Genomic DNA, 12,764 nt, shown 5'->3' with positions numbered 1-12,764 from the left:
GCATACCGCCTGTGTGTACGTTTTGGCATCGAAGGATTCTTCTATTTTATGCACAACCTCGTGTAGGGCAGTCTCCACCGACCTTCCCTTGAAATAGGCATGCTGTTTGTATTTGAGCAGTTCTCTGGATGTCATACTCTTTATCATGGTGTCCACAATTCGTTCCATGGTTTTGAGTAGAAAGGACGTAAGGCTGTAGGGTGTCTGTAGGCCTTTGGTGTCGCATCACTTGCCTTGCCGGGCTAGGGTATAAATACCATCCTTGCCTCCAATATTGAGAGAGGCGGTGATTGTCTCGTCGTCAGACCCCTTTGTTGGTTCGGTGGCCTTGAGTTACCTGGCACTGCACGACCTGATGTCTCATTATGAGGATTTCTTCCTATTCTAGTCTTCCCAATCTTGAAAAAGACAGCCTTGCTCCCGTAGTGCGCCACGCCTTTAGTCTTAGCCAAACTCGTCAAGGAAACTTGATCAATGCCAACAACAAGGAGAATTCCTTCCTCCTTCTCTTCCCTATGGAAGACCTCCCACTTATCCACGACCAAACATTGGTTTATTGCCAAGAATCCCAACATGCGTTCCGTCGCAAATTTACTGTCCCAACCCTTGATGAAGACCGTCGCCTTTGTGAGCTGAGGGATGTCCACCTCTGACGAGCTGTTTGATGGTATCAATTCATTCCTCCGACGCAAAACGCAGCGTAAAGATGTCCCCTATATACTCGCAGCTCGTCATTTGTATGGGTGGTACCAAAATCTACACATGTTCGAAAATCTACAGAAATCTACACATGTTCGAAAATCCGATCTTAACCAGGTCCTCCACTTGGCACCGATGATCTGGTGGAATCCTACCGGATGCACTGCCGATATTGACAACTGCATAAGTCAGCTCATCTCTGTTGTGCTTAAGGGTCTGAAGTTGTGCTTAAGGGTCTGTGATAAAGGGTCTGAAGCCCATAAAAGCTTTATTTATTATCCGATTTCGCTGAAATTTTAAACAAAGGGTTATCTTAAGCCTTCTGATATCTGACCTAAATATGGATCAAATCGGACTATATTTAGGTATAGCTGTCATATAGACCGATCTCCAGATAAAGGGTCTAAAGCCCTAAAAGCTTTATTTTTAACCGATTTCGATGAAATTTTTAATATTGAGTAGTTTTACGCCTCCTAACATAGGACCCAAATATGGTTCAGATCGGACTATATATTGAGATATAGCTGCCATATAACCCGATCTCCAGATAAAGGGTCTAAAGCCCATAAAAGCTTTATTTTTTAACCGATTTTGCTGAAATTTTAAAAATTGAGTAGTTTTATGCCTCCTCATATAAGACCCAAATGTGGTTCAGATCGGACTATATTTAGATATAGCTGCCATATAGACCGATCTGCCGATAAAGGGTCTGAAACCCATAAAAGCTTAATTTATAACCCGATTTCGCTGAAATTCCAAACAGAGGGTTTTTTAAGCCTCCTGATATCTGACTTAAATATCGATCATATCGGACTATATTTAGGTATAGCTGCCATATAGCCCGATCTCCAGATAAAGGGTCTAAAGTCCATAAAAGCTTTATTTTCTAACCGATTTCGCTGAAATTTGAAACATTGAGTAGTTTTAAGCCTCCTCGCATGAGACCCAAATGTGGTTCAGATCGGACTATATTTAGACATAGCTGCCATATAGATCGATCTGCCGATGAAGGGTCTGAAGCCCACAAAAGCTCTATTTATTACCTGATTTCGCTGAAATTTGAAACAGTGGGTAGTCTTAGTTCTCCCATCATCCGTCCAGACATCCGATTAAGGGCCTGAAGCTCATTAAAGCTTTATTTATTACCCGATTTTGAAATAAAAAATTCAACAGTGACTTCAATTTATTAGACTACTCAATATCCATGTCGAATTTTATTGCATAAGTTATCCAATTTTCATCGGATTGTGACGAAAGGGGGTTTTCATATGTACCCGAAGTGCTGGGTATCCAAAGTTCGGCCCGGCCGAACTTAATGCCTTTTTACTTGTTTTTATATCATACTAGCTGAGCCGGGTCCGCTCCACTGCGCCTTCTTTTACTTTACATGGAAAAAAATTTTCCTTAGAATATTTATTTTCGACAGTTAAAGAGATTTTAGTTGAATACCATGCTACGAAAATAGTATATAGCTTGACTAACAGTTTAACATTGGATTTAGGGGTGTTTTCGGAGGTGAGGTGGTCCCCCAAACACTTGGCCCTGAAAAAATATCAGCATCGTGCTCTTCTCTCAAATACCATTTATTTAAACCCCATATTGCCATTGGTTTAGGGCAGTTTACAAGATGAGGCGTCCCCCAAACACAATGGCCCCAAAGTAGATTATCAAATTCGTTTTCTAATCTCAATATACCTTTCATTTGAGCTACATATTGGTATGGTAGAAAATGTTTAGCCTTTTGGGGGTGTTTTGAGAAAGGGGTGATGCCCTTAATACATGGTCCTACAGTTGGATGTCAAATTCGTATTTTACTCCCAAATACCTTAAATTGAGCCCCATATTGCGATGATCAGTAAAAAATTGCTGTTTGTGGGGTATTATGGGAAAAGGGTAGACCCCCAGAAAATTGGTCCCGAAAGTGGGTATCAATTCTTGCTCTACCCCCCAATACCTTTCATTTAAGCTCCACATTGACATGGTCGGTATATATGGCCGATTTAGGGGTGTTTTGGGGATTAGGGTGGTCGCCCAAACACTAAAAATATATCAGCAACGTGCTCTATTCTCATATATCTATATATCATTTATTTGAACCCCATATTGCCATTGGCCTCAAAATTGGATATCAAATTCGTTTTCAAATCCAAATTAAACTCCTTATTGCAAAAGTCAGCAAATATGTCCGGTTTGGGGTATTGGCCCTAAAAACTCTAAATATTTAGTTCCACACTCTTTACGACCCAAATTGTCTTGGTGAACAAATACGTCCTATTTGGGGGTTGTTATGGTGGTGCGACGTCCCCTGGACAGTTGGTTCCTAATGTTGATATCAGATACGTGGTGTACTCCCAAATACCTTTAATTTGAGCCCCATATTTCCATAGTCGGCAAACGTGACCGGCTTGGGGGGTGTTTTGGGGGATGGGCGGCCACTCAGTGAGTTGGCCTTGAAAATATATATCGGATTTGTGTTCCACTCTAAAAACCCTCTTATTTGAGCCTCATATTGCAAAAGTCAGCAAATACTTACTATTTGGGTGGTGTTGTGGGGGTGGGGTGGCCCCATAGACACTTTTCCCGAGTATTGATATCAGATTCGTTCTTTACTCCCAAAGACCTTTCATTTGAGCCCCATATTGCTATGGTCGTAAATTTGTCCCCTTTGGGGGATGTGTTTGGGGAGAGGCGGCCCCCAAACACTTGGTCCTATATTTGGATATCAGATTCTAATTCTACACTCAAATACCTTTTATTTAAGCCCCATTTTCCCATGGTCAGTAAATAAGTCCTGTTTGGGGCGTGTTTTGGGAAAGGGGTCCACCCCCCAGAAACGTGGTCCCACATTTGCATATCAGATTCGTATTCTACTCGCAAATACCTTTCATTTGAATTCCATATGGCCATGATCGGTAAATATGTCCGATTTAGGGGTTTTTTTGGGGGTTGGGTGGTGTTGTGGGGGTGGGGTGGTGTTGTGGGGTGGGGTGGTGTTGTGGGGGTGGTGTGGTGTTGTGGGGGTGGGGTGGTGTTGTGGGGGTGGGGTGGTGTTGTGGGGGTGGGGTGGTGTTGTGGGGGTGGGGTGGTGTTGTGGGGGTGGGGTGGTGTTGTGGGGGTGGGGCGGTGTTGTGGGGGTGGCGTGGCCCTATAGACACTTTTCCCGAAAATTTTTATCAAATTAGTGCTTTACTCCCAAAGACCCTTCATTTTAGCCCCATGTGGCTATGGTTGTGAATGAGTTCCCTTTGAGGGAGATTTTTGGGGAGAGACGCGGCCCCCCAAATACTTGGTCTAATATTTGGATATCAGATTCGAATTCTACACTCAAATACCTTTTATTTAAGTCCCATATTCCCATAAATAAGTCCTGTTTGGGGGTGTTTTGGGGAAGGGGTGGACCCCCAGAAACGTGGTCCCACATTGGGATATCAGATTCGTATTCTAATCTCAAATACCTTTTATTTAAGTCCCATATTGCCATGGTCGGTTAATATGTCCGAATAAGGGGTGTTTTGGAGGTTGGGGTGGTCCCCCTAGCACTTGATCCGACAATTGGATATCAGATACGTTTTCTTATCCTAAATACCTTTCATTTGAGTCCCATATTGTCGTGATTGGTCCAAATATATGTTTGGTAGGTTTAAGGGTGGGGCGGCCCCCCTAGGTACCCCATCCGAAATTTGGATACCAAATTTTTATTTTTTGCGTACTATATGAGAGCACACAAAATTTTGCTTAAATCGCACCACCTATATCCGAGATCTGGCGTTTCTGAAAATTAGGGTAAGGGGTACCCTATTATTAGTACCCTATTTTCACCATCACCATTTCATCATTATGCACCATCTGTGAAAATTTCAAGAAAATCGGTTCAGCCGTTTCTGAGTCTATAAGGAACACAAAAATAAAAAAAAACCTACAAACACAAATTCATTTTTATATATATAGAAGATAGATGAACAAGGAATATGGAATGTTAATTGCCCCTGTTCCATAAGCGAATGTTAATTGCCAAATTTGCATTATCAAACATCCACTGAGACTCACATTTCGATTTGCCAGTGGTCAACATTTCACACATATCTACGCTAGCGTACTGGTTAATAACTCATTCATGAAACTTCATTAAAAATTGCCTGTCCCAACATTTACATTTGGGATACCTATCACAATGTCATTTGTCCCTTGCTGTAGCTTGAAAATAAGAGCACTCATTGGAGCGGACGTGTTTTTTTTATTTCGCTTGTTGGCCGAATGATGACCCCAAACACTTGACGTCATATTTTTATGTCAGATTCGTTCTGCCTTTTATTCGAGACCCCATATTACCAGATCGCGCTACATGCTGCTTTGGGTTGGCAGAGCAATCCCTCACACAACCCCCTCCTGATATTCAAATATAAAGTGCACTATTTTCATAATGATCGTTTTAAACTATCTGAATGTGGCAAGTAAATCTTTCGACTCATGCCAATTTCATTAAAATTCATTCAGCGATTTGGCCATAATATGCACCATAAATTCGATTTAATAAAACCCAACTACTGCATATGACCTGTAGCAAACACAGTCTGCTGATTTTATATAACATTTTTTAACTTTTGAGAGAAACATACCGATTTTTTTAACTTCTAAACGACAACAGAAGCCATTGCTATGCATAAGTATTAAATTATAGCCGCAAATGTTTTGTTAAAAGGCATCAATATGCAATATTTTTGAAATTTTTAGGATGTTTTTAACATTTTCTCACGTGAAAACAGCAGAAAATGTTTACTGTTTCAACAAAAAATGACTGCTGTCCCATTTTCAGCAGATTTTCTGTTGTCACAGCAAACATTGTTGCTGTTTTTACTAACAACAAATTTCACTGAGTGTATTTGCCAAATAATACATATGTGGCAAAATTTCGATTTTGCATAAAAATCCTGAATCCTAATCCTAAAAATGATTCGCCGGAAGGACTTGAGCTTTATTCGTTCTGCGTTAATTTTAGTGTATGTACTGAAAATCTTCTATTACAAAATTTGAATTTTGAGACTTACTACATCTTTTGGTGGTTATGGCTCAATAAACTTAGCATCAGTCCGTCCAATAGAAAACGGAGAGAGGGGGCAGAATTCTCGTAGTGCCTATATACCAGTACAAAAGTACATCCCCATTAGTTTAAGCACTTGTGCCGACCTACCTTCTTCATTGAACTCTGAGAGAGAGAGAGATATGAATACGGAGTAGTGATACGCTTGTGGCGAAACATTGGCCGCCCAGCAAATTTAGCAACTGGCACAAAAACGGTAAACCTGATAAGAACCATAAAGTTTGGCGTCCAAGAAATTCCCCATTACTTAAAATGTGCTAACACAAAGATTTACCGGTGTGGCACATTTATAGGGTGGCACATCTAACAACAATTTCCAATTATTTGGATCTCTGGATGTGGCCACTGTGACGCCTTGTGTGCTTAGCCAAAATTGACCGAATTCGATTATTTTGAAGCAGTTTATATGACCCATCTTGCGGTGGTGCAACTTTTTCGTGGACCACCCTATCTTTGTTTTCAAGCTAAGGTAATCTTCCATGAAAATAGATAAAAAAAAATTTAAATGCAATCAACAATGTTATCAGTTGGATTGCTGCTGTGTGCTCGCAGACTCCAAATTACGAACGTAATATTTTTCTACGTAGTCTTTGTGTGTTTCGCTTTGGACTATTTGTGGTCGAGTATTGTGGGTATTACTTAAAAACATATTTTTTTTTTGCATAGCGGAAATGGATCCGCAAACTTCAATCTCCAAAATTGTATATCTTCTGATAGTGGCTGCAGGCGCAACGACGTTTGAACCCATCAAACGGACATTGGTAAGCGTGTGTGAATGATGTACTTTGTTCAATAACGATTCTACCACAACACTCACTTTTGTGAAATTAACAGGCAAATGAGTGTTCTACAGAACGAACCAATTCATCGAATGCTACATTTATATGGAGACAAAGCCATCCTGGTTTGGACTTTGTTATATCAGAGCCAGATGTTTGCTGGCAGAACAATTCAATTGTGGTGCGTCAATGTGACGCGGAGGCCAACAAAACATGGAAACCAGCTGTGGAGGAGTGTGAAACATTTAGGATAACAAATTCAAAATGTCCCGAAGACTTAACTGAGGAATCTATTAATGGCAAATCAATGTGCCTAAAGATATCGGAAAAGCGGCAACGGTTTAATGAGACTTACTGCTACGGCTCCAGCCACATTCTGAAGTCTTACGACAAAGAGCTCTTGAGAATTCTATTGAGAAAAAATATCGATCGAATTTGGTTGCCGGTGAAACGAATCGAGAACAGGGCCTTCAATCCATATTTCATTCGCTTGCCGGGCGTTAGATGGAATAAGCTGTACGATGAATTTACATTTGGGCAACACATTGCATCCGCTGATAATCATTGTGTGGGAGCCTATCTTAGTCAGGTCCAAGATGTGCCTCAAATAAAAATAGAGCCAACGAATTGCAATGACAATCTCCATGCGGTGTGTTTTTTCAGTTGCGATGAGTTGGTATCCAAAAATGGGTGTCCACAAAACTTTGGAGCCCTGAGTTATAGGCCCAACGAGTGCTACGGAATGACTTGGGAAGGCCACAAATTTCCCCAGGATATGCGTATGCTAAGTGTTTCTGAGTATTATGAAAAACAAAATGCATTAAGAATTGTATTCGAGGATCACAAAATTCCCTTTGGCGATAATGTCGAGGTAAGGGGGACAAAGGAAGTACCAGGTGGCAGATGGGCCATTAATATGAGTAAAAATCAATTGTCTTTAATTCCTGTGAATCAGCGCATTAGAAGCTTATGTCTCGAGCATGTACCTATCAGAAAGGACGTTGAAATGACATTGCGAATAGAGCAAGAGGATGATATGTTAGTGCTAACAGTTTACAATAAATTTTATATTTGGTCCCTCAACTCAAAGGGCGACTTCACCATATATTGCTTCGCCATGGCTAACTACGGCGAATTGTCAAAAGTTGATCTTCAAAAATTTTGGGAAAACGAATCCCAGACCAAGACGATGTACAAATTGGATATAAAGTCCGATAACCCCCGTCAGTACTGGTGTGAAGCTCATACAATTTTTGGTTTTACAGTGGTTAGGTCGGCCAGAATTGTGACAGCCAGAAGAAAACGAGGCCACCATTTTGCGTTTCACATCGACTATTCCCTAAAGAAAGCCATTCTACCAAACCCCATACGCAAATATATAAAATTGTTTACCAATGACATAGAAAAAATGCTGAAAGCTCAGAGAACAAGTGACACCAAATTCGACAACCTCCTAGTAGGAAATGTACGAATAATGGATATTCTACAAGTGGAAAGCAGCCAGCTACAATTTATATGCCATGTAACCGTTTCCCTGAAATCTTCATTAGTTGAGTATAGCTCTGAGTCTAGCCAAAGTTTTGAGGACGAAGAAATTATTCGTTCTGAGACACAAGTCATAGTGTTGGAGAGAAATTTGCTGAAGGAGCTTATTTTAGGAATGCAATATGGTTTGCCCCAAACGGTCAGAAGCACGGAGTACTGTGTTCCTGAACATCAATGGCCCAGGACAGCTGTTGGCCAAACAGCAACTCCATCCACTTTTTGCTTGCAAAAAAATGGGCTCCCGATGTTTCGCAAGTGCTTGGGGCAATTTATTGAAGGCGCTTTTTGGGACAATAGATCAAGTGATGCCTCTCAGTGCACTGCAAAGACGGAGCATATCATTACAGAGGATCTATTCAACATGGATGTAATGAAGTTTCCAAAGAAAAACCCGGAGAGAGCAGTTAAAAAAATGAGAAAAATTTTGGAACATAATTTAAAGGCCTTGATTCCAGCCGATGTGCACTATCTTGCGAAGCTAATTCGAAAAACCATTAAGAACTTGGTAAAACACAGATTCAGCAATGGGGGTAATCTCCAAAATTATCCTACCGCCACCTACGACACTATCTGGCAGCATTTGAATGTGACAGAAATCCTTTTGGAAATGGATCGAATTTACAACTACTTGATGAGGATTGATCGAAAAGTCTTGCATTCGTCGTTGGTGCTTAACTCGACTAATATACTGCTAGACACTTTTGAATATATGATGGATGTAATATCGGTGAATGTTTTACAACCTGCGGATAGTTTAGATCCTCAGCAGAAGACCACAGTGAAAATAGATTTGGATAGTGATCAGGAAATCGATATCATAGATCACAAGGCCTTTGGTGTGGTAACAAAGTCAACGAATAATTTTGTAATATTCGCTATTAATCCAAAAATTGCCAATGTTTCTGGGGTGGCACTCTTCCAATCGGATATAGATGAGGGAGATGAGGAAGATGACTCCGACAACGTGTATATGCTACGGGGAGCATTCTCAAAAATGCACTACAGATTCCTTTTCGCCAATCAGAGTGTCAGCGATTTGCTAAACGAAGAAAACATTATTATAGGAACGTTTGTACCAGAAACACTTTGGCGGCGTTTGAACGAAATTTCCAGTTTCAGTAATAGGAACAAGAGTCTTCCCGCACTTCGACCCGAGCCTTTGGTGGTTGTAAAAATATATTCAAATGACAAATTTTTTCAGCAGACCGACGGACAGACTGAGAGCTCCATACTAGGAAAGATAATATCGATATCCATACCAGGACATGACAATGATCTTCCCGAGGTCCTTCCATTAGTATTGACCAATACTGATTATGAGCTAGACAATGAACCACAATACTGCAGTTATTGGAACTACAAAAAATGGGCAAAAGATGGTCTTATATTATTACAGCGCTCCAAGCTCAATAACAATACCATCTTATGTGGTTGCACTCATCTTACCCCGTTTGCATACTTAGTCCAGGGCAGCTTCAACTTATCTGTTGATTCCCAAGTGGAATTTGTTGTTACTAAAATTCATCAGAATGCCCTCAATATCATTACTTTACTCGGGTGTTCCTTGTCCGTATTTGGTGTGATTGGCATTTTCGTCACGGCTTGCACTTTTCGCTCCTGGCGACAGAAGCCCAATTCAAAGGTTTTGCTTCAACTATCTGCAGCAATTGCACTGCAGATGATTCTATTCTGTTTTGTCAATACAACGGAACATGCCCACCACCTTATTGCCAATAAAATATTCCCGAGTTGTATCGCTATCGGAGCTCTTCTCCACTACTCGATTCTTGTACAATTCTGTTGGATGATAATCATAGCATATTTGCAGTTCAAGCGTTACGTTCAAGTTTTCGGGAATACACGTCCTCAACGATTCTTTATTAAGTCAACTCTTCTGGGATGGGGAATGCCCACAATTCCGGTGGCCTTAGTTCTCACGTTCGACAGCAACTCATATATACCGCACGCCAACGATTCAAACAATCCCATTTGTTATCCCACCGGCAGGTCGCTTTACATAGGCGTTGTAATGCCCATATCACTTGTCATCCTGACAAACTTAGGCATATTTGTGGTGGTTATTTTCAATATAATAAAAAGTCCTGCCGGATCAATACGACATACCGAAAAGAGTTTTGCTCTTTCCCAAATCAGACTTTTAGTGCTTTTGTTCTTTTTACTAGGTTTCACGTGGATTTTTGGTCTAATGACGGCAATGGGCGCCGGCATAGCGTTCTCCTACCTGTTTTGTCTAACGGCAACCCTTCAGGGCTTCATTCTATTCATTTATTTCATACTTATGGATCCCACAACGAGGCGAATGTGGTGTGGATATCTACGCAGGTGGTTTCACCTCAAGGACATTTCGAACAACGCCTCCATTATGAAGGACACAACGCAAAGCTATTAATTAATTTCGAGGTTCATTTCTTCACACACATCGACTTGGCCGTGTTAGGCTGACACTGGCACAAGTTTTTAGCGCAAGCCATATTGTTTTTCAAAATTAATTTACTACATAGGTACACATATAATTAAATACATTGTTTACAAAAATATATTTATTTAAAAATTCTCTTAATCCCAAGAGCGCATTATTTGTTTAAGTGTTGGTTTCTAGATACACAAAATAAAAACGGCGTTAACACACGTAAGAAAAATATAGCGTTTGGTAAATTTGTCTTGCGACAAGAATAGCTTTTGTGCAAGGTGAATTTAAAAAGGTGGTCTCACGCGTACAGCTGTTAACAGACGGCCAGGTTTGACGGTATTAAGATGACAGATTTTTGTTTGCATTCTCTCGCATATTCTCTGCTCATGTTCGCACACGTATACACACACGCACTTAAATTTCTTTGAGTGTGCTGGCAAAACGTCGATCAGCTTGATGACAAGATGGCGGATTGCACCATATGATGTATGGTTGTTATGCAAATGAGACCACTTTTAATTGTTTCGCTATGGCTTTTGTGTGGAAGTTTTATTTTTAGCGTAAAGGTAATAAATTCGAGATTCACACACTCAAAAAAAGTGAACAAATTTTGCGATCTGGATGGTCTTACAAAACTACACCAAATGTTATGTTGTTGTAACAGTATTCGGAGAGGAGCGTGGCCAATTTTTGCGGAGCGAGAGCGAATGTTTTTTAACCCAGAGTGAAGCAGGAGCGGAGCGGCTTTCAATCTTTAAATATCGCTCCGCTCCGACAAAAAAATCTTTAAAATAAAAATTTTGTTGGTCTACGAACTTGTTATTCAGGCGAATTAAAACAAAATTTTAAGATTACTAAATTAACATGAGTTAACTTTCGATAAATCTTTATCGAAAACATATTAGAGAACAGATTTGTATCAATTTTAAACAGTGTCGCCTTAAACTCAAAACATGTGAAAACAAAAGGGACGAATCTTGTATACCATCCGCCATTGATCGCATTTGTCAAGTTCTTTGCACGGTTTCTTTTTATAGGCAGAAACTAAAAAAGCCAAAGCAACAAACTCCATGGATTTTTATACCCACCACCATAGGATCAAAGGTATATTAATTAGTCATTCCTTTGGCAACACATCGAAATACCCATTCCCGACCCTACAAAGTATACGAGTATATATTCTGGATCGTTTGTCTGTCTGTTGTAGTCACGCTACAGCCAGCAAAAATTGAGATATTGAGATAAAGTTTGGCACAGATTCGTATTTTAACATCTTAAACTAGCAAAATCGGATCATATTCAGATGTAGGTCTGATCAAAAAATAACAGTTATATTAAAATTTCATGAGTATGTTCGATTTTCGCATTTTTATACCCTCCACCATAGGATGGGGGGTATACTAATTTCGTCATTCTTTTTGTAACTACTCGAAATACTCGTCTGAGACCCCATAAAGTAGATATATTCTTGATCGTCGCGACATTTTATGTCGATCTAGCCACGTCCGTCCGTCCGTCCGTCTGTCTGTCGAAAGCACGCTAACTTCCGAAGGACTAAAGCTAGCCGCTTGACATTTTGCACAAATACTTCTTATTAACGTAGGTCGGTTGGTGTTGTAAATGGGCCATATCGATCCATGTTTGGATATAGCTGCGATATAACCAGATCTGGGGACTTGACTTCTTGAGCTTCTAGAGGGCGCAATTCCTATCCCATTTGGCTGAAATTTTGCATGACGTATTTTATTCTTACTTTCAACAACTGTGTCAAATAAGGTTCAAATCGGTTCATAACCTGATATAGCTGTCATATAAACCGATCTGGGATCTTGACTTCTTGAGCTTCTAGAGGCCGCAATTATTATCCGATTTGCCTGAAATTTTGTACGACGGAGTATGAGTATCAACATACGTGTTTATTATGGTCTGAATCGGTCTATAGCCCGATACAGCTCCCATACAAATCGATCTCTCTATTTTACTTCTTGAGCCCACAAAGAGCGCAATTCTTATTCGAATTGGCTGACATTTTACACAGGTCTCCAACATATAATTTAATTGTGGTCCAACCGGACCATATCTTGATATCGCTCCAATAGCAGAGAAAATCTTTCGAAGAGATGCCGGGAAAAGAACTCGACAAATGCGATCCAAAGCACGCTTTTATTTATTTAGCTATGTCCGTCTGCCTGTCCATGTTAATTTGTGTTTT

At 40.3% G+C, this 12,764-nt stretch overlaps 1 protein-coding gene across 1 annotated transcript; it reads left to right on the top strand.

The window, feature by feature from the left end:
• The first annotated feature begins 6,365 nt into the window (after positions 1-6,365).
• LOC106090275 (uncharacterized) lies at positions 6,366-10,590 on the top strand. The gene is made up of 2 exons (XM_013256409.2): positions 6,366-6,558; positions 6,632-10,590. The coding sequence occupies exons 1-2, from the start codon at positions 6,469-6,471 to the stop codon at positions 10,529-10,531; spliced, it is 3,990 nt and encodes a 1,329-aa protein (XP_013111863.2). The 5' UTR covers positions 6,366-6,468; the 3' UTR covers positions 10,532-10,590.
• Positions 10,591-12,764: the final 2,174 nt, after the last annotated feature.

Source organism: Stomoxys calcitrans, chromosome 2 (genome assembly GCF_963082655.1).
Source record: "Stomoxys calcitrans chromosome 2, idStoCalc2.1, whole genome shotgun sequence".
NCBI lineage: Eukaryota > Metazoa > Arthropoda > Insecta > Diptera > Muscidae > Stomoxys > Stomoxys calcitrans.
Note: the sequence above shows the minus strand (reverse complement) of the source record. Positions and strands in the feature narration are given on the sequence as shown.